Source organism: Cordyceps fumosorosea (assembly GCF_001636725.1).
Source record: "Cordyceps fumosorosea ARSEF 2679 chromosome Unknown scaffold_29, whole genome shotgun sequence".
Taxonomy (NCBI): domain Eukaryota; kingdom Fungi; phylum Ascomycota; class Sordariomycetes; order Hypocreales; family Cordycipitaceae; genus Cordyceps; species Cordyceps fumosorosea.
This window is the reverse complement of record NW_017387329.1, coordinates 213,513-239,972: the sequence shown is the minus strand read 5'-3', so window position 1 is coordinate 239,972 and position 26,460 is coordinate 213,513. Positions and strand designations below refer to the sequence as shown.

At 53.6% G+C, this 26,460-nt stretch overlaps 6 protein-coding genes across 6 annotated transcripts; 4 read left to right on the top strand and 2 right to left on the bottom strand.

The window, feature by feature from the left end:
* Nucleotides 1-365: 365 nt before the first annotated feature.
* Nucleotides 366-3,705, top strand: ISF_08390 (hypothetical protein; the record flags this gene model as incomplete). Its single annotated transcript, XM_018851993.1, has 6 exons — nt 366-555; nt 652-806; nt 860-971; nt 1,011-1,239; nt 1,296-3,550; nt 3,605-3,705. 6 exons carry the CDS (start codon nt 366-368, stop codon nt 3,703-3,705), a joined length of 3,042 nt encoding a protein of 1,013 aa, XP_018700890.1.
* Nucleotides 3,706-4,468: 763 nt separating this feature from the next.
* Nucleotides 4,469-6,837, bottom strand: ISF_08389 (DUF726 domain-containing protein; the record flags this gene model as incomplete). Its single annotated transcript, XM_018851992.1, has 2 exons — nt 4,469-5,635; nt 5,695-6,837. 2 exons carry the CDS (start codon nt 6,835-6,837, stop codon nt 4,469-4,471), a joined length of 2,310 nt encoding a protein of 769 aa, XP_018700889.1.
* Nucleotides 6,838-7,675: 838 nt separating this feature from the next.
* Nucleotides 7,676-8,326, top strand: ISF_08388 (hypothetical protein; the record flags this gene model as incomplete). Its single annotated transcript, XM_018851991.1, has 1 exon — nt 7,676-8,326. The coding sequence occupies one exon, from the start codon at nt 7,676-7,678 to the stop codon at nt 8,324-8,326; it is 651 nt and encodes a 216-aa protein (XP_018700888.1).
* Nucleotides 8,327-8,484: 158 nt separating this feature from the next.
* On the bottom strand, nt 8,485-9,708 carry ISF_08387 (tRNAHis guanylyltransferase, eukarya; the record flags this gene model as incomplete). The annotated part of the gene is made up of 7 exons (XM_018851990.1): nt 8,485-8,703; nt 8,751-8,855; nt 8,913-8,959; nt 9,052-9,224; nt 9,369-9,500; nt 9,555-9,644; nt 9,695-9,708. The coding sequence occupies 7 exons, from the start codon at nt 9,706-9,708 to the stop codon at nt 8,485-8,487; spliced, it is 780 nt and encodes a 259-aa protein (XP_018700887.1).
* A 320-nt stretch (nt 9,709-10,028) lies between these two features.
* Nucleotides 10,029-11,476, top strand: ISF_08386 (WD domain-containing protein; the record flags this gene model as incomplete). The annotated part of the gene is made up of 2 exons (XM_018851989.1): nt 10,029-10,337; nt 10,388-11,476. The coding sequence occupies 2 exons, from the start codon at nt 10,029-10,031 to the stop codon at nt 11,474-11,476; spliced, it is 1,398 nt and encodes a 465-aa protein (XP_018700886.1).
* Nucleotides 11,477-12,370: 894 nt separating this feature from the next.
* Nucleotides 12,371-17,713, top strand: ISF_08385 (DNA-directed RNA polymerase II largest subunit; the record flags this gene model as incomplete). The annotated part of the gene is made up of 2 exons (XM_018851988.1): nt 12,371-12,727; nt 12,794-17,713. The coding sequence occupies 2 exons, from the start codon at nt 12,371-12,373 to the stop codon at nt 17,711-17,713; spliced, it is 5,277 nt and encodes a 1,758-aa protein (XP_018700885.1).
* Between the last annotated feature and the right edge of the window lie 8,747 nt (nt 17,714-26,460).

Here is a 26,460-nt window from a genome sequence, read left to right as displayed (position 1 = left end):
CAACCAGCCGCCTACTGTACCTAACTACCTCTTCACCTACCACTTACACGTCTGCTGCGGATCGCGCCTCTCCTGGCCGAGACCTCGACGCATCAACCTGACGCTTCACTACACACCTTGTCGCCGATATCCTCGCTTTCTGCGTACTCTTGTCTTCCCAGCTGCTTCTCTTTAAAGCATCAATCCTCTTTGTTCTTCTCTTCTTTCCGACCCCTCTTCCGCGCCCCCTCCCGTCCGTTTCTGCCCAAAGGCTTCTTTCCCTATTCCCTTGGATTTGTATGCGCTGCTAGCCTCAGCGCCGCCTCATCACGGAGTCCTCCAGCCCCCCGAGCCCTTCCCGACGATCTTCGTCGTGCTGCCTCAGGATGCCGGGAATCTTCTCCCGCATCAACAAGGCAAGAGATGCCCGCCAGAAAAGGAAGCATGCCACCAACAACCTCGCCGGCTCCCTACCCCCAAAGCCCAGGTGGGATGACGCCTATACTCGCGCTTCCGTCGAACCAGACGAGATCGATGAACTAGTCCGATGCTGTACCCAGGAAATTAAGTCTCGAGGTTCGTCAAACGCTGCCCTGTGCCACAGCATCATAGCTTCGTGCCACCCCGCCATGTCGCCTCCTGCTACCATGAACTGACCACATCGTACAACAGGCCTTGACCATCCCTTTCTCCTTCTGCCGTTCCGACCGACCTCCAATCCCAGCGGTGTCCGAACCTTCATCCGGAACTTTTTTGGCAAGGACGGCCTGGAAGGCCCTCTGCACGGGGAGAGGCTGCTCCAAGAAGTCCGAATCGCAGAGCCCATGGTATGCGCCTCGATACAAGCCGTGGCAAAATAGCATCGCTAATTAATATCAAGGTCCTCGCCTCCGTCCTAAAATGGTGCTGGAGCCGTCTTCAAGGTGGCGTTGTCTCCTGGGACGCATACGAGCTATTCAAGATTGGCGAACTCGGCAAGTTTTCCCTTCAAGGTTCCATCTCGCATCTATAGCTAACCCCAGTCCCCACAGACTCCAAGCTCGCCAGGGATTCTTTCAAAACATTCATCCCCATTAGTGTTGAGAGTGACTCCAGACAGCAAATCATCTTTAGCTTCTTCGAGCTAGTTGCTGCCATTGCCGCCCACGGCAAGACAAACGGGCTCAGCGGTGTCAAGCTCTCCCGTATGGCCGCATGGTGGGCGTTTGAACAAAAGGACACAGGCGATGGATTTGACGGAGGCTACAAGGCCTGGCGAAAGTGAGCGGAGTCCAATGCAGAACTGAACATGATCACAGTGTGCTAACACCAACCAGGGCCGCCGATGCCACTACTCACCTCTTCTTCGCATATCTACGATCTCTCTCCCCAGAGCAGCAGTTGACCGGCATCACGATGCTGCCCCGATCTCTTCAGAAGCTTCTCAACGAAACAGAGTACCCTCCTAAGGCTTCCAAGATGCTCGTTTCACGCACCAACAAACTCGTCATGATTGTTGACTCTGTTTCGCCCACTCCGTTTGCGCTCCTTCGGCGTGCCAGCAAGTTCGAGTATCGCGATTCCGACGTTGCTCTTCGCAAGCTTTCCGACTTTGATGACGCGACCGAAGCCCTTAGCGAAGAATGTCGACGTGTCCTAAAGGCAATTTCCGCTGCCAACCAGTCCCAAGCCTCCAGCGCAAAGCACTCCACCAGCCTTCGCGACGCTTCGTGGTCGCGATTCGAGGATATCGGATTTGCGAGTGCTTTGACCGAGGAAGATGACTACGAGGAGAGCGCTGTCCCAGTCAAGCGGGCGCCGCGGACGTTTGGTCCAAGCAAGAGCTTGCACAACGTCCCAGCCTCTGCCGCCCACGATATGCGTCCCACCACACCTTCTTGGGCCGACTTCCTGTCGACTGGCTTTGTGGATGACTCCGGTAACAACAATACGCTGGTCCCCCCGGACCAGGTCCTACCCCCCATCGATGTCCAGCGACAGCACAGCTCTCAGTCACACCAACCACGTCTTGAGTCTGACCGAGACCTCGAGCCTGGTGAGCTAGCCAGCATCACTCCCTTTGACCTGGATGATGCTTTCTGGTGGGTCTGGATGAGCAGTCTGGCGCCCGAAGAGACCAGCGAGAGAAAGGCTGCTTTTGGACGCTGCGCTGTTGTTGAAACAACCGTTCACAATGGCGCATGGCTAGTTATGGAAGAACTCATTGCCGGGGCTGCCCCCGACCCGCAGGAGGGCGCCTACATTGCGGAAAAGAAGGGATTCTTTAGCTGGACCAAGCGAAGCCGCACTGTCTCGCATCGGAAGACTGCCAACAAGCATTCTCTGAAAAGGGGTGATCTAGTTCCCGCTGGTGGTAGCACTACCAGCATCGGCAACGAGACGCAGGCCAAGATTGCCGCCAAGGCAGCTCAGCTGCGTGCAATCCAGGAATTGGGGAACAAGCCTGTCCCTGCTCGACGTGGTCGTACAGATGAGGAGGTGTTGGGCGACAAGACCAACAGCGTCTTTGACCTTCAACCCCCCATCGCTGGCGAAGCTTCTTCTGCCATGAAATGGGTCAAGAAGTACGACAAGGGAACTGTAAAGGATGCTTACCTCTCCAACAGCAATGCTGGCCGAGGCGTCTCGATTTCCCCTTCTGGGGCGGAAGAGCATCGCAATGCCACCGCCAACGGCAGTGTTAACGGTAGTGCCAAGGCCGTTAACGGCAACGGCAAGGCGACTGAGAGAAAACCTGTCGCTGCAGCTCCTGTTGAGGTACCCATCAGCTCCCCTGCCGCCGTCGAGAGGGTTGCAGCTACAAAGCCTGAGGACGTAGTTGAGAGCCCAAAACCTCAGGAAAGCAAGACCGCTGCTCACGAGGCGGCGGAAAGCAAGGAAGAAAAGACCGAGCCAGTTCCAGCCCCTCCTCCCAAAGACGGGGAGCCTGTGAGTGCCCCAGTTTCTCCCTTACCAGCGTCCGTCTCTGCCACAAAGGTTGTTGAACCTCAACCAAAGTCTCCTGCCAAGGAGAAGGGCGGTCTTCGCAAGCTGTTCCGCAAAAACCGATTCTCCAAGCTCCCCGAGAACTCGGCTGCCCAGCTGAACAGTATGCTGCAGCAAGATGCCGCCGCAGCCGTCGCCAACACCCAGGGCCACGATGAGCATCACAGCGAGAAACCTGCCGAAACGGTTGCTGAGACGGAGCCGGTTAACGAACCGACTCTTGAATTAGAGGATCCCGCTGTTGAGGCTGCCAAGATTGCGACTCCTGGCGTAGACACCGAAAACAAAGACGAATTCTCTCGCTTTGATCAAGGCCCTCTGACTGATCAGCCTGCTTTTGTCCCCGACACTGCTGAAGAGGATGATGCTACACCTCCACCTATCGCGCGGAACAGACAGGACGCTCAAGAGCAGAGCACCGAGGGACTCACCCGGACCGCCAGCCCAGGTGTGCAGGATAGATGGGCACAGATCCGCAAGAATGCTGCCGACCGTGCTACTCAGCGCCAAACGAACGAGCGCGATCGCAGCATGCCCTCAAGCAAGGCCGCTGGTGATGGAGATGAGGACACCAGTGGTGAGGAGAGTACGTACTAGCCATCTTTGTTTTATTCTTACTTCATGCTAACGTGGTAAACAGCAATCGAGTCGCGTGTTGCTCGCATCAAGGCCCGTGTTGCTGAGCTAACTGGCAACATGGAGGGCACCAACTCCCCCCCTCCGGTGAAGAACAGTGCTTAAGACGTCTTCGTTGACGCCTCAGCCTGCTTTCCCGATTGATTTCTTTTCTTTATTTCTGCAATACCCTATGGAGATGTTTTGCCCATTTTCTTAACTAGTGTCTTTTTTTTTTTTACTGCCGACATTTTAAATGATACCATAAAACGAGGTGGCGATACGAGGACGGGCAAAGGATTCAATCGATTGCGTTTGCCGACTAGGCCGAACCGATGATCAATCCTCTCGCCGCAGGAGACTAACTACCTAATAGAGCAGTGGTGTACCGCTGCCCGAGTTTTCTTGGTCAATATTTTCTGCTCTCTTTGTTTTGTTGTTGTCTACTTTTTACCCAGACGCTATTGTTGAGGGTGCCAAAACACCTCTGTCTTCCTCTCTCTCTCTCTCTCTATATGCCGACAAGACCTTGTCTAATTCTATTGTGTTTGCTGTCATTTTGATTCCTTCTTGCCAGAATGTTTTGATCGATGATGGGGTTTACAAATTAGCAGGCTTTCTTATATAGTATTCTTGTTTTCTTCCTTTACCGATTTCCCAAGCCAGTCTATGTTGTTTTCTCTTTTTTATAGCCAAAGCCAAGATCGTTTTCGTCAATATATCCATTTCAGTCTTTATAGCCACATAATTCCAAATGCAGTGTTCCTTTTCTCGGGCCCAAATACGGACTACGCCTCTCTGCCCGCCAAGTAAACTTTCTGCCATATCTCCTTATCCTTGTCCAGATGTTTTCCAACAGAGCTTAACGGGTCTTCGCTACACTTAGTCATCATTCCATCATGGGTATGCGCCGGAAACCATCGTGAGAATCCTCGTCGTCCCTCTTGGAGGGTGCCGCAGGCGCCGGCACCGGCTTTCTACGCGTCTCAGGCGGCGCGGACGGGCGATTCGGCAGTGGCTGCGGCGGTGCCTCGCGCAACTCTTCGCCGACGCGCAACTTCTCCGCCAGCGCGGTCGCTTCGTCAACGCCGTCCCCCTTTTCGACCTTGTCCTCCGCGTCGGGCGGTGCGACCGTGGTACCGTCCATGTCGACGGCGTGGCCGGCGGCGTACTCCTCCTTGAGCCGGATGACGTCGTCCTTCTCAATTTCCGCGTCGGCGCGGACGCCCGCGAAGCCGCACTCGCGCAGAATGTTGCCGAGCAGGTTCGGGTAGCGCAGGTGGCCGCTGACGCGGTCGCTCAGGTCAAGGTTGCGGACGCCGGCGACGTCGCGGACTGGCTGCAGGCCGGCGACGCCGAGGGACAGGCTATGGGCGCGGTAGACGTAGCCGAGGACCATGTCGTTCTCGGAGTAGGCGTTGAAGATGGTGCCGGAGACGACGGCGCCGAGGGTGCGCCAGTGGGCGGGGTCGGAGGGCGCGGGCGCGCCGACGAGCACGACGGTGTCGACGAGGCCGAACGCGCGGCGCTCGGCAAGCTCCTGCAGGCACGCGTGCACTGCCACGGCGCCGAGAGAGTAGCCGACGAGGGTAACGGGCCGCTCGCCCTGGACGCGGTTGACGAGGGCGTCGGCGAGCAGGCGGCCGGCCTTCTTCGAGCGGTTGGACGCGTGGTTGAAGGGGTTGTCGACGTTGGAGGCGAATGCGAGGACCTGGATCGGCCACAGCGCGGCCCAGAGCGTCGCGAGCACGGTGCGCTTGATGATCTCGACCTTGACGGCCTTCCACGCAAACGACTGCACGAGGTCGCCGAGGGCGGTGCCGAGCGACAGCAGCGTTGCCATCTCGTAGCGCAGCGCAAAAACCTCCGTGTCAGCGGGCAGCACCTCCCAAGGCCGGGTGATGTCGCTCTCCGAGTTGAGCCAACCGTTGATGCCGAGTGTGACGCGCAGACGACGGCCCTTGGCGCCTTGCGTGCCATTTCCGTCAGGGAACTCGTGCAGGGGGATAAATTTGAAATCTTCAACCTCTTTGGCATATTTGTCCATCATGGAGCCCTAAGTATCTATCAGTATACAGCGTACTCGCGCATAAATCAGCACTCTTGGCTACGTACCGTCATCTTGGCTCCATAGGCTCCAAAGAGAGCGCCGACGAGAGCACCGTTCATCCAGAAGATGCCGAGAAAGCTCGCCACACCGCCCAGACCTACACCGCCTAGGATGCTTCCCAAGGCGCCTGCGACCAGTGGCGCTGCCAGCCCGCCCGTGACGCCGATGAGGGTGGCGCCGGCCACCGAGGCGAGGCCGACCTTCCAGTAGCGGCCAAACTTGTTCTCCTGCTGGCGCTTGGCTGCCTCGGCGTCGGCCGACATGGCCTCCTTTTTGCCCTTATCTGCCGTCGACTGCTCGATCAGCGATTCCGCAATCTGCGCCTCCTCAATGTTGAGGAAAGAGTGCGGGATGTCGAGCGAGGATGTCAGCGCCAGCATCAGGGTCCGCGAGTGTGCCGAGTATTTGCCCGTGGAGAGGAGTAGAAGCAACACGCAGCTGATGGCCTCGTGGCGGTCGTGCACGGAGAGCTCAGTGAGGGGCGTCGGGATGGGCGGGTAGAGCGTCTGCATAATAGCAAACGCCGTTTGCTCGTCTCGGGCGTCGTCAGAATTAGATCGGCGCTTGCTCTCGGCGCGCTCGTTTTCCTCATTCATCTGCACAGCTTGACGCCGTGTTTTGCGCTCCGCGACGATCTTCGCGTTGTCCTTCACGCGCACAATCTCCTCGAGCTTGGGCACGAACTCATGCTCCCACTCCTCCATATACTGGCGCGCAGCGCTCTGTACCTCCTCAGCCCGTGTCGAGGACTTGCTTGGGGTGTTGGGGTTGCTTTTCCACGGCATGCCAACCTTGACATTTTTGAACGGGTTCGCCGGGCCAACCTTTTTCTTATCCGTGGGAGCTGCGGCTGTATCGTTGGCATGCGTCTCGTCAGCATCAAACAACGTGACGGATCCGCTAGACGTATCGGCTTTGACGGCTTCATTGTCTGGGGAAGACGTTCTCGTGGCTTCTTCACTTCGTGGTGTGTGAGCTTCTCCGTATATGCTAGATTCAATAGATACCAATCCTAGCTCGTCTGGCCTGGGCTGAAGCTGAGCGGTCATGGAAAAAATGATGTCGTCCACGAGCTTGAGCAGTTCTATCCGCCGTTTCGGATCGAGGGCAATGACGATCTGCCGCGGATCTGAACAAAAGGGCGCCATATTAATGCTCAGCTTCGAAAGTCTGCACATTACCCTTGCACAGTTGGAGATGAGAAAACGCTCGCATGAGGAGCACAGAATTTGATCCCGGCAAACTCGTGAACAAAGGCCAACTGTACCTGTTGGCAGGTTGGGTCTGGGTGTTACGTCATTTCGGTCAGGAAACATTCACTGTCCCGGCCCACTATAATGATCATGATTCGGTCCCATCAGACAGCCAGCAACGCGCGAAAAAGTCCCTAAAAAGTAGATCCGCTCACAGGGCTCTTCAGGACCTAGCGGGAATACGCCGGCCGAGGCCCGTGGCTTTGGGTAGACAGATTTCCTTGGTATTGTGCAAGGTTGTAATGGAACGGAAGGGGGGCCGGACTGGAGACAAAAAAAGCTAAAAAAACGAAGAGATTGCAGTTTCACCAATACATATCAGTACCCTTGACTCCTGCCATGGTTGGTGTCAGCTCTGAGTTGCGTTTTTGTGCTAACACAGCCAGTTCGTTTCGAGGCCAGCTCAACATACACAGACAGCCAGTTGATATTTTGATGTGCTGAATTTCAGTAGCATGGCAAATTAGAATAACCCCCAACTAAATGCTATTACTAACCCATCGATTTTGCGCACCGCAAATTACTACAAAAATCCTATTTGTTATAGGGTAGCGCGTCTATCAGCAGTAGTCCGGAGCAGATAAGCCGGACGGCCCCACAGAAAAACTCAAGGCCGCGAGACCAATCACTGCCTTTTCCTCAGCCTCTTTGCGACACAAAGTCTGGGGGATCCTTCTCTACCTCTTCTTGCCCTCTACTTCCTAAGATACCAGGGGCAGACTCTTTCGACACAATGAACGCGAGTGCACTCCTCACAGCCCAAGGCTGGAGAGGCAAAGGTCACTCGCTTCACAAGACGGACGACACTGTCGGCCTCTCCAAACCACTGCTACTCAACAGAAAAGACAACACGAGGGGCATCGGCGCCACACAACACTTCACCAGCGACCAGTGGTGGATGAACGCATTCGACGAACAGCTCCAAGGCCTCGACACGTCGAAGAAGGGCAAGGTTGTGCAGACCATCACCACCGGCAAGCTCAACGCCATCGAGAAGGGCTCGCTCGGCAAGTACTCGCTCTACACCACCTTTGTGCGCGGCGGCTTCCTCGAGGGCACCATCGCGGCCCTGAACAAGCGCAAAGACTCCGACGACTCCGACGACTCCGACGACGAGTCGACCACCGAGCCCGGCTCCGACGCCGCTGAGAAGCGGGCCAAGAAAGCAGCGCGGCACGCTGGGGAGACCAAGGAGGAGCGCAGGGCGCGCAAAGAAGCCAAGCGCAGGCGCAAGGAGGAAAAGGCTCAGCAGAAACAAGAGCGCAAGTCAAAAAAGTCGGGGTCGAAGTCGGACTCGAGCGATGACGCGGCCAAGGAAAAACGACGCCGGCGAGCACGGAAAGAAGAAAAGAGACGGCAACGAAAGGAACAGGACGGAAAGTAGGTTGAATCTTTGACCCGTGGGTATACTATTATTGCGTTCTTTATTAGATTTTGCATTTGCGTCGGCGCTTGGGTGGTCTTTAGGTAACATAGACGACATTTTCTTTACAGACAATGATGCCATGAAATAGAAGAGTATTCATATACTTTGTGCTATTTTTACGTTTCCTTGGGCACTTTGCCTGGTTTGTTGGAGAGGATCCATGGTCTTCGGTCCCAGAAGTCATCTCGAATAATATCCAAGTGCTCGACCACGATTCGCGCCTTGGATCGGCGTTTCTTGTCGTTCTCGTTCTGCGTCTTGGACTGCTGAACAGGCTCTGCTAATTCATCAACTGCATCTGCCGTGTTGTGGCTCGCTGGGTCGACGAGTTCGTACTGGGTCATGTTAGCTAGCATAAGAGTCGGAGCGTTGTCGTACGCACATCGCGGAAGACGACGCTTCCTTTTCTAAAGATTTCGGGCTCGTTATTATAGTTGATGTTGAAGCGAGAGAACAGAATTTCATTTTTATCAGCGGCCAGTGTGCCCTGCGCGTGGAGCGTCTTAGTTAATTGCATCACTACGGTAGACTGGTGGATGCTTACCGCAAGTGTCTTCTCCGCTTCCTTATTGTCCAACCCACCAAGCTGAACTAAAGACCAGAAAGCAGTGTTGTATAGATTATTAATATGGCCTTGATTCATTAGCGGAAATTCATGCATATGCAGAAGAGACGTTGCTTACAGTCCGCCTGGCGCCAACTCATGTAGTCTCGCAGATTTTGAACGGTTGGGTAGCAAACTGCGCGCCCATCAAATGTAGGCAAGGGGAATGACAGTGGTGTGTCCGGGAAGTACGTTGACCAACAGTGGACATAATTTGCTGTGAAAGTTGACACAATGGTGCTGACAAGTTTACTACTTCATGTTAGTATGTGAGTCACCTGGATAGTTATAGATATCGACGTACCTTGCCCTTCGCTCGAATAAATTGCAAGATTTATGAAAAACAAAGCTTAAAATGTAAGCATGCCGTATTGTGCGTAGAAAAGTTGTCATTACCTGTACTCGTCGCTGACACCATACGCAATTGTAACTTCTGGAAGGTCGGCGACAACAGCTTTGGCAGCTGCGTTCATGACATCGAGCGCTCTGCGGTCATTCGGCTTCTCGAATCCATATCTTGCACACATCCTTAGAGTTCAAGTTAGTAGCAGCCAGATTTAGCGGAGCGCATGTAGCTCTTACTTGGTGAAAGCTCTGCCATCCACACGAACCACGATCCATGTGTTTCGCAGTAGGGAGTCTGGCTGTTCAAACTCCCGGACATACTCAAATCTAGAGAGAAATTAGACGATGAGAATCAAACAGTATTGCATCTCACCAACTTTGAATTTGCCATTCTGAAAGGTCGTCCTTGTGCTGTTGCTGAAACAAAGTTGGACATCGAGCCGAGTCTGGCAGCACAGTGAAAGCGATGCCCCGCCGTGGATCTCCACAGCAGCGGTAAGCGCAGTGAATCTGGTCCCGCCCACGGCGCATGCGACCATCTCTACCATATTTGACTTTGCGACAACCCTTGACCCTTCTGCACCCACGCGACGCGCATTCCCATAAATAAAAGGGACGCCGGCTTATGGACTTGCTTCGGCGGGCGCAACCACATACCCAGCGCGCGACCACCTTCTAGGGTATATCTTCGCTTCAACCCGCGTCACCAACATGAACTTGCTTCTCTCCGACGACTACTTGCTCCAGGACTACCCGGAAAGCATCACGGGCACCATACGATCGGGCCATGCGACTTTTCTACGGTTTAATCGCAAGGGAGACTACCTCGCTTCCGGGCGCGTCGATGGAACTGTTGCTGTCTGGGATCTGGAGACTATGGGCGTGGCGAGGAAGCTGCGTGGCCACAACAAAAGCATCACATTTCTCAGCTGGTCTAGATGTGGTCGCTACCTGCTCTCTGCGTGCCAGGGATGGAGGGCCATTCTGTGGGATCTGAAAGACGGCAGCAGGTTCCGCGAAGTGCGCTTTCGTGCGCCGGTATACATGGCAGAACTTCACCCGTGGAATAGGTTGATGACCCCGGCCCTTCGCCACTGCTTGCCTCACTAACCGCGGCCAGCTTTCAATTCGTCGCCGCTGTATTCGAAGAACAGCCTGCCCTCGTTGATGTTTCCGAACCCGTCGATGTCAAGCGCGTACTCCCTTCCGCACCGAAACGAGCGAACGCCGACGAGCGACAGACAAAAGAGGATGCCAAACAGATGACCACATCAGCGGTCTGGACCACCTCCGGGAACCACATTCTTGCTGGAACAAGCAAGGGCAAGATCAACATCATCGACGCCAAAACGCTCGAGATCATCTACTCCGAAAAGATCTGCGCCGGCGCAATCACTACGCTGCGAATTACGAGTTCCGGTCGCGATCTTTTGGTCAATTCACAGGATCGCATCATTCGCACACTACGGATACCGAACCTGTCTGCCGAGGACCTCGATCCGGACACGATACAAATACCAATTGAGCACAAGTTTCAAGACGTCGTCAACCGCCTGTCATGGAACCACGTCACGTTCAGCGCAACAGGCGAATATGTTGCTGCGTCGACATATAACAACCATGAGCTATATGTTTGGGAGCGCAACCATGGGAGTTTGGTCTGCATGCTCAAAGATCCAAAGGAAGAACAAGGAGTCATCGAATGGCACCCTGCTCGTGCCATGCTGGCAGCCTGCGGATTAGAAACGGGCAGAATATACATTTGGTCAGTCATTAGCCCGCAAAAGTGGTCGGCTTTGGCGCCCGATTTTGCCGAGGTCGAGGAGAACGTCGAGTACATTGAAAAGGAAGACGAATTCGATCTCTATGCGCAAGAAGAGATCCACAGACGACGACTGGACGCAGAAGACGAGGAGGTGGACGTTATGACCAAGCACCAGCTGAAGATTGAGGACGAGACGGAAGGTGAAGAGTTTCGCATGCCGATTCTGTTCACTCTGGGCGAAAGCGATAGCGAGGACGAGTTCATAGCCGTGTCAACGGGGACAATGCGTCGTCGAAGTCCCGGAGACGACCAGTCTGATTCACACGCGGGAGCTGAGACTGTCCCGCCAAAACGGGGAGCCGGCAAGGGCGGGCGCAGTAATAAGCGAAAATGAGAAAGGACGTGCGTGGACTGGAGAGCTAGTCAATACCCAAACAAACAATAAATTAGAACATGTCATTCTGCAAGTGATACTACATACAATCAATCAACAGACTCGACCCCCGTTTGAGTCATCCGCGACGGTGGTAAATGCGAGATCTAGCGGAGAGAGTTGCTCTACTTCGCTAGGTGTCGTGTTACCCTAGATGAAGAGAAATTGTGTGGTTAAAGTAGCTCGACTTTATCTTGGATGGCTGGTGCCTGGAGGCCAGGCAAATTCTATTGGTAATGCGTGCTCGGCCCGTCTTAGCTTTGTCCTTGGTACCTCCCTGATTTATGCCTTAGGCATAAACGTATGCTCCCTTAGGAGGTCGGCGGGGCCCAAAGAGGACTAGCGCCGAACGAGCCACTCGCAGTCACGTTAAACTCCCAGTTTCTTCGGGCGCTCTCTGTCGCCACGCCTCAACCACACAAAACTTTGCTCACGGGCCTCAAACTCATCACCACGCGTGTCGGGCATCGTGCGCGACATCACCGAGCACCGATTCGAGCACCCTACGATATAGCGACGTGCGAAATATTTCATCTCGCGATTCCAGAGGTGGAGGCGACGGGGGCGATTAGCCTGAGGTTCTCCTGGGCCGCTGGCCAGGACAGGCGCTGCTGCCTTCAAGGGCCATCCGCAACTCGACTCTGACGGCGTCTGCCATCGAGAACGATACTCGTCTGCGTTTGGATTTAGTCGAATTCGGGTTTTTTGCCCACCTCCTTTGCGCGCTGCTTTCTTTCATCTCACGCGGCTGTACCACCACCCGTTACAACCACCGAGGCGCGTCGCTCTTGACGCCTTAACTGGACGTCCAAAGTTCTTCGACATCTCGATCAATTATTGCCACATCGATTCATCATGGCGAACCTTCCGTTTCCGCATTCGAGCGCGCCGCTCAAAACTGTTGAGGAGATTCAGTTTGGTTTGTTGTCCCCGGAGGAGATCAAAAATATGAGCGTTGCGCACATTCTCTATCCCGAAACAATGGAGGAAAACAAGACAACGCCGCGCGACGGCGGCCTCAACGATCCCCTACTGGGTTCCATTGATCGCCAGTTCAAGTGCAAAACTTGCTCTCAACCGATGAGCGAGTGTCCAGGTCACTTTGGCCACATCGAGCTAGCGAAACCCGTCTACCACCCTGGCTTCATCAAGAAAGTGAAGAAAGTCTTGGAGATTGTCTGCCACAATTGCAGCAAAGTGTTGGCCGATGAAGTTGGTCTTCCCTTTACTCCATGAAGCTTTTATTCGAGCTTGCTGGATGCTAACGTGAACTCTCAGAGCGATCCCGAATTTGTTACCGCTATTCGTACTCGCGATCCGAAACTTCGATTCAAGCGCGTCTGGGCTGTGTGTAAGAAGAAGCGCAAATGTGAGAACGAGGAGCGGCAAGACAAGAACAAGGATGAAGAGTTTGCACCTGGTGTTAAGAATGTTGTTCTCGAGGGACATGGCGGATGTGGCAACATGCAGCCACAAGTGAGACAGGCTGCACTCCAACTCAAGGCTGCTTTCGAAGTCACCTCGGAGGAGGGCCCGAAGAGAAAGGAAACCGTCAATATCAGCGCTGAAATGGCGCATGGTATTCTTCGCCGCATCTCCGAGCGCGATCTGCACAACATGGGCCTCAACTCGGACTATGCCCGTCCTGAGTGGATGATCATTACTGTTCTGCCCGTTCCGCCCCCTCCCGTGCGTCCTAGTATTTCCATGGATGGTACTGGCACTGGCACGAGAAACGAAGACGATTTGACCTACAAGCTTGGCGACATTATTCGCGCCAACGGCAATGTCAAGCAGGCAATTCGTGAAGGATCGCCGCAACACATTGCGCGCGATTTTGAGGAGCTCTTGCAATATCATGTTGCTACCTACATGGACAACGATATCGCTGGACAACCACGGGCTCTTCAAAAGAGCGGGCGTCCGGTCAAGGCCATCCGCGCCCGCCTCAAGGGCAAGGAGGGTCGTCTACGAGGTAACTTGATGGGCAAGCGTGTCGACTTTTCTGCACGTACCGTTATTACTGGCGACGCCAACTTGTCGTTGCATGAAGTTGGTGTCCCGCGGAGTATTGCTCGCACTCTCACATATCCCGAGACGGTTACACCCTACAACATTGCTAAGCTGCATCAGCTTGTCGAAAATGGACCAAACGAGCACCCTGGTGCCAAGTACGTCATTCGATCTGACGGCACGAGAATCGATCTACGGCACCACAGACGTGCGGCTCAGATTTCCCTGGAGTATGGATGGAAGGTCGAACGCCATCTTATCGATGGCGATTACATCATCTTCAACCGTCAACCCTCTCTACACAAGGAATCCATGATGGGCCATCGCGTCAAGGTCATGCCGTACTCAACTTTTCGACTGAATCTCTCCGTCACGTCACCATACAACGCCGATTTCGACGGTGATGAAATGAACTTGCACGTGCCTCAGACCGAAGAAACTCGAGCTGAAATCAAGGAGCTCTGTCTCGTTCCTAACAACATTGTCTCGCCTCAGAAGAATGGCCCTCTCATGGGTATCGTCCAGGATTCTCTGGCAGGTGTCTACAAGCTCTGCCGCCGTGACACATTCATCGACAAGGAGTTTGTTCAGAATCTCATGCTCTGGGTCCCCAACTGGGACGGCGTCATTCCTCAACCGGCTATTTTGAAACCCAGACCTCGCTGGACTGGTAAACAGATTATCAGCATGGTCATCCCTCCCGAGATCAGTCTGTACAGCAAGGAAGACAAGCTGGACAATCCTAAGCATGATGCTGGCCTGCTTATTCAAAGTGGCGAGCTCATGTATGGTCTGCTCAAGAAGAAGAACGTCGGTGCTGCCTCAGGTGGTATCATTCACTTGTGCTATAATGAATTGGGACCCGAAGGCGCTATGGCGTTCTTGAACGGTGTCCAACAGGTCGTCACCTACTGGCTGTTGAACACTGGCCACAGCATCGGTATTGGTGATACCATTCCTGATAAGCAAACCATCGAGAAGGTTCAGGCTCACATTGACGAGCACAAGGCCGAGGTCGCGCGCCTGACTGCTCAGGCTACAGCCAACGAGCTGGAAGCTCTACCTGGCATGAACGTTCGTGCTACATTCGAGAACAAGGTCTCCATGGCTCTTAACATGGCTCGTGACCAGGCTGGTACTTCAACTCAGAAGAGTTTGAAGGATTCCAACAACGCCGTCACCATGGCTGAATCCGGTTCCAAGGGTTCTTCCATCAATATCTCGCAGATGACGGCGCTTGTGGGTCAGCAGATTGTTGAAGGAAAGCGTATCCCTTTCGGCTTTAAGTATCGAACGCTGCCTCACTTCACCAAGGACGATTATTCCCCCGAAGCCCGTGGCTTCGTGGAGAATTCGTACCTTCGTGGCCTGACCCCTACGGAATTCTTCTTCCACGCCATGGCTGGTAGAGAAGGTCTCATTGATACTGCGGTCAAGACAGCCGAGACTGGTTACATTCAGCGACGTCTTGTCAAGGCTCTTGAAGATCTCAGCGCGCGCTACGATGGAACCGTGCGCAACTCGCTCGGTGACGTTATTCAATTCTTGTACGGTGAAGATGGTCTCGATGCTATGTGCATTGAAAAACAGAGACTTGGCACCATCAAGATGTCTGACGCTGCCTTTGAGAGACAATACCGCCTGGATCTTGCCAACCCTCCAGACTGGTTCCGCAAGGACTATGAGTACGGCAACGAGCTGGCTGGCGACAAGGCTTCCATGGAATTGCTGGACATGGAGTGGGATGCCTTGCTTGCTGACAGACGCGCTGTTCGCAACATCAACAAGTCCAAGATGGGCGAAGAGATGATGCAGCTTCCTCTCAACATCGGCCGTATTATTGAGAGTGCCAAGCGCGTCTTTAACATCCGTGAGACTGACCGCAGCAACCTTCGCCCCTCCGATGTTATCACTACTGTGCAGACTCTGCTGTCGAACATGAAGATTGTGCGCGGCAGCGATCCCATTTCGCTGGAGGCCGATTACAATGCCACCATTCTCTTCAAGGCACTTTTGCGCTCTCGTCTTGCCTTCAAAGAGATTGTGTACGTCCATCGCTTGAACAAGCTTGCATTCGACCACGTCGTCGGCGAGCTCCAAAATCGCTGGGACCGAGCCTTCGTCAGCCCTGGCGAGATGGTCGGTGTTCTTGCTGCGCAGTCCATTGGTGAGCCTGCTACTCAGATGACACTCAACACTTTCCACTTCGCTGGTGTGTCTTCTAAGAACGTTACTCTTGGTGTGCCGCGTCTCAAGGAAATTCTCAACTTGGCCAAGAATATCAAAACCCCCAGCATGGCCGTCTACCTGGACACAAAGCTGGGCACTCAGGAGCAGGCCAAGAAGCTCCGTAGTCTGGTCGAATATACCAACCTGCGCTCTGTCACATCAGTCACCGAAATCTACTACGACCCTGATGTGCAAGCTACCAACATTGCCGAAGATGTGGATATGGTCGAATCGTACTTTATGATTCCCGATGATGCTCAAGACACCATCCACCGACAGTCGCGTTGGCTCCTCCGTATCACTCTTGACCGCCAAAAACTTCTGGACAAGGGAATCAAGATTGATGATGTTGCTGCATGCATTAAGGAGGAGTACGCTAACGATTTGGCAATCATTTTCTCGGACAACAACGCTGAGGAACAAGTCATCCGTATCCGTACCATCCGCAAGGATGACGGTAAGGATGAAGAATCTGACACTAGGATTGAAGACGATGTTATGCTTAAGCGTCTTGAGGCTCACTTGCTTGATACCATGACTCTGCGCGGTGTCCCTGGTATCGAGAGAGCATTCTTGACCAAGGGTACCCGCCTGGTTGAGGATGACGACGGCTCTGAGCTGGCTCTCAAGGATAACCCGAAATGCACGCAGTGGTACCTGGATACCAGTGGTTCAGCCCTCCGAGAGGTGCTCGCTGTCCCCGGTGTCGATCCCAGAAGAACCTACAGTAACGACCTGTACCAGATTACTGAGGTCTTCGGTGTCGAGGCTGTTCGATCCGCGCTTGTCAAGGAATTGACCAACGTTTTGGCCTTTGACGCCTCGTATGTCAACCATCGTCATATTGCTCTTCTTTGCGATATTATGACCTATCGTGGTGTCATCTCGGCTGTCACTCGTCATGGTATCAACCGCGCTGATACTGGTGCGCTGATGCGTTGTTCCTTTGAAGAGACGGTCGAGATTCTACTCGAGGCTGCTGCGACTGGTGAACTCGACGACTGCCGTGGTATCTCCGAAAACGTCATGCTTGGTCAGCTTGCGCCAATGGGTACTGGCAACTTTGACGTGTACCTGGACCCCAAGATGTTGGAGACGGTCATTTCAGACAACTCTCGCATGGGTCTCATGCCTGGCATGCCCACCAAAGATGGCGAGGGCGAGGGTGCTGCCACCCCGTACGACAGTGCCTCACCGATGGGTGACTCTGGCTACCTCAGCATGGCCTCTCCTGCTGCGGGTAACTTCTCTCCTATTCAGGGTGCTGGGTCAGAAACACCGACTGGCTTCAATACCGAGTATGGTGGTGGTTTCGGTGCCAATGGTTCTATGAGCCCGTACTCGCGCGGTGCAACCAGTCCATTCAGCACATCGCCGACATCGCCATTCAGCTCGGGTATGGGAGGCTACTCGCCATCCTCGCCCAACACAGGCTACTCACCTACGTCGCCCATGCTGGACGGTGGTGCTCGCTACGCCACCTCGCCTTCATTTAGCCCATCGTCGCCGTCTTTCTCGCCAACGTCGCCTATGCTGCGGCCGACGAGCCCGGCCAGCCCGAACTACAGCCCAACGTCGCCCAGCTACTCGCCGACGTCACCGACTTCGCCGCGACACTACTCACCGACGTCGCCAGCCCAGTTCAACTCGCCGACGTCTCCGAGCTACTCCCCAGCCAGTCCCAACTACAGCCCTGCATCCCCCAATCTGCACGGCGGCGCCACCTCGCCATCGTACTCGCCCGCGTCGCCCTCGTGGTCACCGACGTCACCCGACGCCTACTCGCCGACGAGCCCGAGCTTCGGACGCAGTCCTGGTCAGCAGCTGTCACCGACGAGTCCCGGTTACTCTCCAACGTCGCCTCAGTTCTCTCCTCGCACGCCCGGCCCCTCAGGCTCTGGCGGAGATTCTGGAAGTGGCAACCAGTACTCACCTAGCTCGCCGAAGAATGAGTGATTGGAAATGGACAACCATATACAATAATCCCCCAGAAAAAAAGATATAGCCCGCCCACAGGCAAAAGGAGTCATGTGTTTGTTTGGAAACGGAAGAATGTTGGAGGAGAGGAGAATGGTATTTTACATAGAACGAAGCCCCCTTTGCATTAGAGAAAGCTCGCATTTTATCAGTCGTGGGAGAAGGAAGCTCTCTGGGGCAGAGAGAGAGAGAGAGAGACACGAAGGCGTTGCAAAGCAAAATCAGACACGGGGGCAAGATTTTTTATTTCGTTTTTTTTTCTTGTTTTTACTTCTTCCATGGTTTTCTTTTCTTGCTCTTCTCTCTCCTCTTTCTCCACACCCTCCCCCTATTAATCCTCCGTTGTTTTTTTTTTGGTTTTATGTACACTATGAGAAAAAAAGAGGGCAGAGGGGAGGGAGAGAAGGAAAACCACTACTTTGATAGCGAACGCAGAAAAGGGAGGGGATCACCACAAATCCTTATCACCAAAAAAAAGTGAAAGATTACAAAACAGATTTTTTGAACACACGAGTTTTTCCCTTTCCACCTACCGAGTCGAAAGAGACGAGGAAGAAAAAGAACAAAAGGAACGAGAACGATTCATCTACGAAGCAAAAATGAAGAGGTGATTGGCCTTTGACACGGAGCAAGCGCGTGAAACCTGATGCTGTTGTTGGCGCCTGGGAAGCGTCTTTCGAGCGAGAACCAGATTGGACCCCGAAAAATTGTTTCTTGCTCTCTGCAATGCTTTTTTTGGTCTTTCTGTCACCTTTATCTTGGTTTTCTTATCTAGTCAGTTCTGGGTCGGCAGTAAATAGTACATATGCAAGGTTACGGAACGTGTCCCATCGCCTCCATGCATGCTCCCTGTGACTGCCCCCCATAGAATTGCCACATTGCTTCATGCTTGGCCGGCGATTGACGAGACTTTGTTGAAACTATAGGTGGTTACCGGTCTTCGACGCTTTCTGGAAGCCAAAAAAAAAAAAGATTTCGCATTCATCACGGAGGATGCCAGTCGTCTCGTTGCCTGCTGCCGCCCAACCGCCTGCAACTCACAAATGTAGTGGTAGAAGGAAAGTGGGCGGGTGAAGAAAGGGGCGGGAAAGTCGGACGAGTTCCCAGCAAAGCCCAGCCGGACAAGGGCAAGCTACGCGGGCGACTGCCCTGTAAGGCGTCAAGGGTTGATTAACTTTGTGCGCTCGACCGCATTATATGTAGGCAGGTCGCCGACAAAGAAGGCGGAAACATGAAAAGTACGAACACAGACACAGACGGATCTTCGGCCCGGCTTCCCCTTTCCTACTGTTGAGGGATCGACGTCGCTTGTGCTGATATACGCTGCCTCTCCCCCAATAAGGCGTACCAACGACAGCCGGGCCAGAGGACCTTTTGTCGCGCCCGGGAACTTGGCATGAGCTGGCCTCTTGGGGGCGTGAGCGGAGTTAGGCCCGGGATAAGTGACCGGGCGGCCAGTTTTGAAGGGTAGTTGGGCCTTTCGTCGACGGGGCCCCTCGACGAAGTGAACAAAGACGGTCCGCCCAACACCACTCGCAGAAGCTGAGATCACATTTTCCTCCGTGTTCTTGGGGTCAAGTTGTTCTGGCCAAATTGGGGAAGGAACCCCATGTTGGCGTATTGCTTGGGCCATCACATGATGAGCAGTGGATGCATGGCGGACACGGGGCGGCGGCAGCAGGAGCAGGCGAAAGTAAAAGGCGGACGGACGGGTGAGGAGCGACGCCGGGAAGCAAAATACAGCCAACTCAGGAGTCGTCTGCGTCTAGTGCAAGTGCAGCGGTTAATGGCACTAGGCCACTGGCTTGTTAGCCAACCCCAAGCAACCTCCCCTGGCGTTGTGGGAGCTTCATGTACATACGTACATATATATGCAAGTGCGGGTGTGAACAAAGCTCCGGATTCGGGATTGGAATTGGGAGCGGTGACGCTGGCTAGTTAAGCATTCGGAAGTAGATGAAAGAAGGAGGAGAGAGGTCCGAAGCTTAGGCATCGCCGAGAAAGGGCGGCCCATTGCTTATTGGGAGGGCGGAAAGAGGCTCGCCTGCTCGCGCCAGCGCGCGGTCCGTGGTGGACGGGCGGCGCGCTTCTTGCCTTATTGAGTTTGTCGGTATAGCCGAGGTGCTGTGACGATGATACGGAAACAATCGAGGTGACGTCTTAGCCCCTGGCCTAGGCTAGTGGAGGTAGGCAGAGTCACCATTCATCATTCTCCCGTATGGACCACCCGGAAGAAGGGGGGGGGGCAACCGGCTACACGCCTCCTTTGCCTTCTTTTCGGTCGAGTGAGCTGCCCCTGTGGACACATTCTGTTCTGTGAGTCAGGCGCTTCCTTATGTCTGTCTCTCTGTGTGTGGTCTATGACTAGGTAAGACTTGACCTGCGCAAGACAAAGAGCCAATCTGCGACCATCTCTGCACCAAAAGCAAGCATCAAAGAATAGGCAATAAGCCATCTCGAATATTTCAGCAGAAATGGGGCATATCATTTCCACAGTTGTCCTCTCCTCTCCTCTCCTCTCCTCTCTTTTTCCAGTTTGTTCGCCGTATGAGCGCGGTGGACAGTGGACAGTGAGTCCCAAACCCACTTGGTCGCATAACAGGCCCCAAGGCGACTTCGGCGCCTCTGCCCGTCCATTGGCAGTCCGGTCCGATGCTGGATGCTGTTTGACGCACTGACATACGAAGAGGGTTGACGTGTTTGGCAAATAATGACTTGGTATGCGGTTTGTGTGTCACGCTGTGGTCGCATGGCGGGCCGCTTCCATCTCATGTACATGTATCGCTGCTTGGATGTGCTCGATGGGCGGCCATGCTGATGCTTCTTTGTACTCTGTACTCTGCACTTCCGTTGCCCGATACCTTGCGCCTTGTTCGACAAAAGCATCGGTCGGAGCGCCCGGCGCACCACCTTGGGCGCAAACATGTAACACAACATATCGTCTGCCGTTGGTAGTTGCCAATCAACGGCTAAATGGCCCCCAATCGACTAGGTAGACACTGACTTGAGATACACCGGGGATGGAGCAAAAATGACCCCTCACGTCTTACACGCCCGCCAGCTCGACCTCCCGCGACGCTGTGCACAACCTTGAATGACAAACAATGCTGCTCCGCCCGCAAACTGCACGCCATTCAGACCCTGCGCGCACAAAAAACTTGTAAATCACGGGCATAATAATAGTAGACAATAAATAACTGCATTTTTATCAAAGGATTGTGCTAGCCCGTCGCCGACTGACTATTCGACCCACGAATTGCTTTGCTTGGAGCCAGGGCTACACGCCAACTAGTGACTGCGGCCCTCTCTGTTCGATACTTCCCCAATCATAATGAGAAACGGGTTGAGGTTCGAATAAGCAAGAGGTAAGGAAATAATAAGGAAATAATAAGGAAAATAAGTAGACAAAGAAATAAACGAAAGTAAAGAATAGTAGACAGAACATAAATAGGAAGAAATAACAACGAGCGGATTAAGAAATCAGGGCCGATAAAAGGAGTGTCTGACAGGTGGTGACGTAAAGAGGCTAGAGGACATCTTGCAAATGCAGAAGATATAAACTGGGTACCGTGGCGGAAAATCGGTCAAGAGATGGTAGAGAATTGAAAGTGTCAACCAAAATTCTGCATCATCCTTTTTGAAGGACAATGCTCATGTTTGGTGGTTTGGTGCCGGATGGGGGCATGCTTGCCGTGAGGCTGTCTATGAATGTGGTGCTTATATTGTCTTTCTGGACTGGAACCGGTTTTCGCAGCTGAAACTATGTTAGCGCATGTTTACAGTAAGACGAAATGCAGAAATTCAAGTGATACGTACAAAACGGCCATTGCTCGAGCAGCGCGCGGGGTCTAAGTGCTTTTGGGGCACTCAGGACGACCACACTTACCCTCCCACACCTGGGTAGACTTGCTGATCACAGTAGAGCAGTTGCAGGTAGGCTTCTGCTCAGTGGCCTCGGCGGTACAACCGCAGACGGTCCATTGCTGGGAAAGGACCCAAACGCACATGATTGCGGTGTTGGATGTTGCGCACTGCGGCTGAGTTGTCTATGATGCCACCAAGATGGCTAGCGGAGCAGAGTCGGGGCTGGGTCAAGCTTCGACAGTCAAGTTAGATTGACTCAGGGAGGAAATTAGTTGGTGAAGAGAGGGACTTTACCAGCAAATATAAGCAAGAATGAATCAATTCTCTCAAAGAGACAACAAGGAATCTTGTGCGGGCCGCGATGGAGAAGGAAGTTGATGAGGTTGGTGAGGATAGTCGGCCAGAGAAGGAGGAGCAAGCACCTTTAAATAGACGACAATCGAAGGATGAACTTTAACGTGCGCAGATTTTCTCCTCCTCTTGCCATACTCTGACAAGTTGCACCGAACCAACGCGACTTCCTTGCTGCGGCTTACACGGAAAGCGGTCGTCGGGATGTACTGTGGTCAAGTGGAGGGTCTGACCCGACCAGTCTCGTTTGTGACAGTTTTTTTCCACTTCAAGGCCCTGGTCAAAAGGCGACGCCAATAGCAAGACGTGTTAGCTGATTGCTTCTTTTCTCCATGTTTGCAACGTCCTTGAAGTCAAGCCGGGCCAAGCTTAGGGCTTGACGGGAAGGTGGGGGGGTGTGCTGGTAGTGTACTCGAGATGTAGATGGGTGACGATGTTAGTCGGCCGACTGGGTCGCTGGTTGGGCCGCCTGGCAAGGACACGAATCATCTGCAGAAACGAAACATCGGGTCGCTTAATGGAGATATAAGAATCCAGATCAGGCGGGAATCTGTAGCGTTGGTAGCTTGTCCGAAAACTTGTCAAAGTCCAGCGGCAGGCTTCTGTGGAGCGAAGGTTGGCCGCGCGCCGGATGAGCAGGGAAAAAGGCAGCGCATGCCGAAGAGCGTTGAAGAGAAATAGGAGGAAAGACAGGGGTGAAGCTCGTGTAGTTGGCGTGGACCGCCGCGGGCAGAGGAGATGAAGTCTTGACGAGCAGTAGATGAAGCAGGGCCAACAGTACTGCCAGGCTCAAGCTTCGTCTGCCTTCGCGCACACGCGCCCACATCCGCCCACACGCATCCTCCACAACAAGATACAGGCGCGACTCATCATTGGCAGGGGGCGTAGGGTTCTGAACGGGAGGCGCCACGAGGGACGGTGCGCCGAGTGGAGCGAGGGTTGGGAATATCTAAGATTTGGTGTGCCCCTGTCTGCTGGGATAGGCAGTTCGATTTGCGCACCCCTCTCGATGTCCAAGCCCCGCGGACGGCGTAACACCATAACAGTGACACTTGCAGCAGTGGCAGATGCGCGCTATGCAGGTCGGACGGCGTCCGCCCAGCCGCCCCGTATTCTAGGGCAACAGCGGGGATGCAGGCAGCCTTTCGCTCGTACGATCCGCCGACATACTAAAGGTTAAGTATTGATTGGAAAGTTTGCCTGGTACATGCGAATGAGTCTATCGGCGAGCGTGGATTCGAGTCCGTACGCGGAGCGTAGCTAGCAAAGAGCCGGGCAATACTGACACCCACGACGAGAGAATAATAAGCCATGCGGCCATCGGATGTTTCTGCGCGACTGTAGGGAGAAGGTGGGTTGGCGGGACTAGGCTGTGGCTGTTGAACCAGTGCGATGGGGGATTGTGACAAAATAGGCAGCTTGAGTGTGTCACTGGCGACAAGCGAGGTTGTTGCTGCGATGTGCCCAGGCTGTAAGCGCCTGAAGAAAGCATTTAACTGGGAGGCGGCCTAGCGACAACCCTGCTGCTCGGAAGGCATTGACCAACGTAGCATCATGGCGCCAGGGGTACGGCCCCAGATATTGCACAAGTATTTCGTTCAATGAGACAGGAACAAAGTTGGCAGGGAGCCCGAGACATTCTTGTCTTCGAGGCTCAAAGCAACGCCCGTTGGGAGATAAGTTGGCCATTCGTAGTAGTTACGTATACTCGTGGACTGGAGAGCCGTAGATCTTGGACGAGAACATGTGCTTGTACAAAACAAGACACAGATCAGCCAAGCTGCATGATGTTAATTCGGCCAATGGGCATGCTTAATGCAGTAGAAGGTTGGTGGTCGGTGTGCAGCCAGCTCAAGCGCGACTAATAAGATGGACCAGCCGGGGTAGCGTTCACACCATCTTGGCGAGTCTGGCTAGATCCCTCGAGGTGTATCAGAGCCAAGACAACTGTTAAATTGACAAGACGACGAGTGATGATATGATTTGATGGATGCAAGCGCCATGACGACGAGCGAGCGAAGAAAAGTGATGGTCAATTTGACCATCCACGGACCGGTGTTGGCAGCTGGCAGCCGGCAGTCGGCACTCACTCGTTTGCGCCTGTCCGTTGCGGCTGTTGTTGATGCGTACTTCTCGGCTGTTCGCGGCCTTGGGCAATTGACATTGGGGAATGTTGGACTCTTTTACTTCCGATACTGCTTTTCTCTGCTTGACTTCCTGTTTTCCCCTTACTCCTAGGTAGTAATTCGTAGCTACCGACCAATTCCACGGGAACCCTTCACCACCCCCTGTAACCTCTCTACCTACAGAGTTACATCAGTACTGTGCTAACTGGCAGTCCCCAGGCACCGAATTCCATCGCTTACCTTTGAACCTATGTACATACCTATGTACATAGCTTGGGACCTTGCCCCATCACACAGGCATTTCAACATCTCCTTCCGAGCCTGTTAACTTTTTCACATCACGTTGCCCTTTACCTCCATCGGCGGATTACTTTTCGGGCTATCTATCCAGACCTACCAAGCCCCCGATGAATCATGTGGCGCGACGGGCCGCAGCATACACGGCCGCGGCGTGCATCACCACCCGCCTCTGCCAAACATCCTCGTACCAACGCCACGAGGTCGCCAAGTTTGGCCCCCGAGTGGCGTCTATTGCCCTTGCAACCTTCCGTTCTGGGGATTGACTCGCATCTTCGCCCATGAACAGGTCCGCATAGTCTTTTCCGTCCCGCAATATCAGCGCCATACTGTTCTGAATCTGTCAATGATCCATTCCGCTGCTTTCATTTCGAATCGGCCGTTTTCCTTCTCAGCCTGCCAATTTGAAGGATCTTGTTCGGTTTGACCACCGATAGAGTACTTTAAGCTGTCGCCCTGCCCCTCTCAAAGGTTCGTTGCTCGTCACCGACCTTTTAAACACTCGATCGACCTACTTATGCACTCATGCGACCCAACATGCGGCCACGATGCACGACAACCGGCATTGCATTGGCTTGCCGCGGAACCAACATTTCTGTTGGTACCGTATACCCCTCTTTTGTGTCCATACCGCCTGCTACCGCCTGCAACGGCGGCGAAGCGCAGTGCCGCCAGCCATACGTTCGTTATCCGACCTGCGCGCTTCTTGCCCACGGCAATGTTGCTTACCGCCGCTAGAATAGTCGCCGACCCGGCACATCAGCCCTTGTACATTTGTACACTGTCAAGTGACTCCAACGGATTCCCTCACCGACTACCTCCTCGCTCGTCTCTGGGTACTTTGCATCCTCGCACCCCTATTGCATAGAGCAGTCGACCGTGGCGGGTTACATTTGTTCGTTTAGCGCGCTAATACACCCAGTCTGAGTTCACGCCAGCCGGCATCGTCAAAGAATCTCGGAAGAAATCCGAAGTCAACTTGTCATTGCCGAACAGTTGATTGAAATCCTTTATTTTACTAGCTAGTGGTATGAGCTCCTTCGTCTTTCCTGCCAACCAAGCGGATCTGTACCTGGTCCCCGTTAAGCAGAGCAAGCTATACGGCTCCTGCCTAGATTCGCGATTTGATCATCCCTCCATGTTCGCAATTTTGGCTCTAAATTTGCCAGGGATTACTAAATTTGTGCGATTATTCAATTGGCTGCTCGTCTGAGGGAATAATTCTGTACCAATCTAACCCTTTCAAAGTGTGCTCTTATATCGCGCCACCGTTTAAGTTGTCGTCTTCCCGCAGCATCCGCAGTCTCGGTGTCAAATCGAGGCACACGATTGCCGCTCTTAACAACATCAAAACTATCAAATAACAAATCCAACGTTACTTTCCTGGATTCCTGGGATAAATCACTTCGTCAAATTGGGAGCCAATCATTCTTCAGTGTAAGCGCCGAAAGTGCTGGCTCTCACAATCCCCCCACACTGGCTCGCTAGGGCTCAGCTTCGTGACTGGGGTAAGTGATAATCACACCGGGATGCCAAAACTGGTAGTCCAATAACGAATTGGAGGTTTTAAGACCTGCGTCGGGTAAAGACAATATTGGCAATTACTTAAGAGCCGAGAGTCAGGCCGATGGCCACCCCATGGGGCGTCTAAAAGGTCGACTGACGGCGTGCGCTTCGGGTTCAAGCTTCAACGTCTCGGCTCAAAACTCGTAGGAAGGATGGTACATGACAGCCCAGGACATTTGGGGGCTGGCATGAATGGAAAACTGCGTGGATGTGCGCCATCTGCATCTTGCCAACTCAATCACCAACACGGCTATGATCGTGGACCGACGGCAGCTGCTCTGTCCCTTCCTGTGGAAGCTACATATACGAGACTCTATTTTGATGATGTGAGTGGCTTTCTGAGTGCATATACGGAGAGAGTTTGTTTGAGAAGTTTCATCTGCCGTCCCGTAATGCCTACCTCTTCAACCAAAGCCGTATGCAACGCTACTTCGCCCACAATCCTGATGCAGCACATGAAGTGTACCTACTGGTTTGGGGTATCTTTCGAGACTTACTCTGTAAAAGCTAAAGAATTGAGAC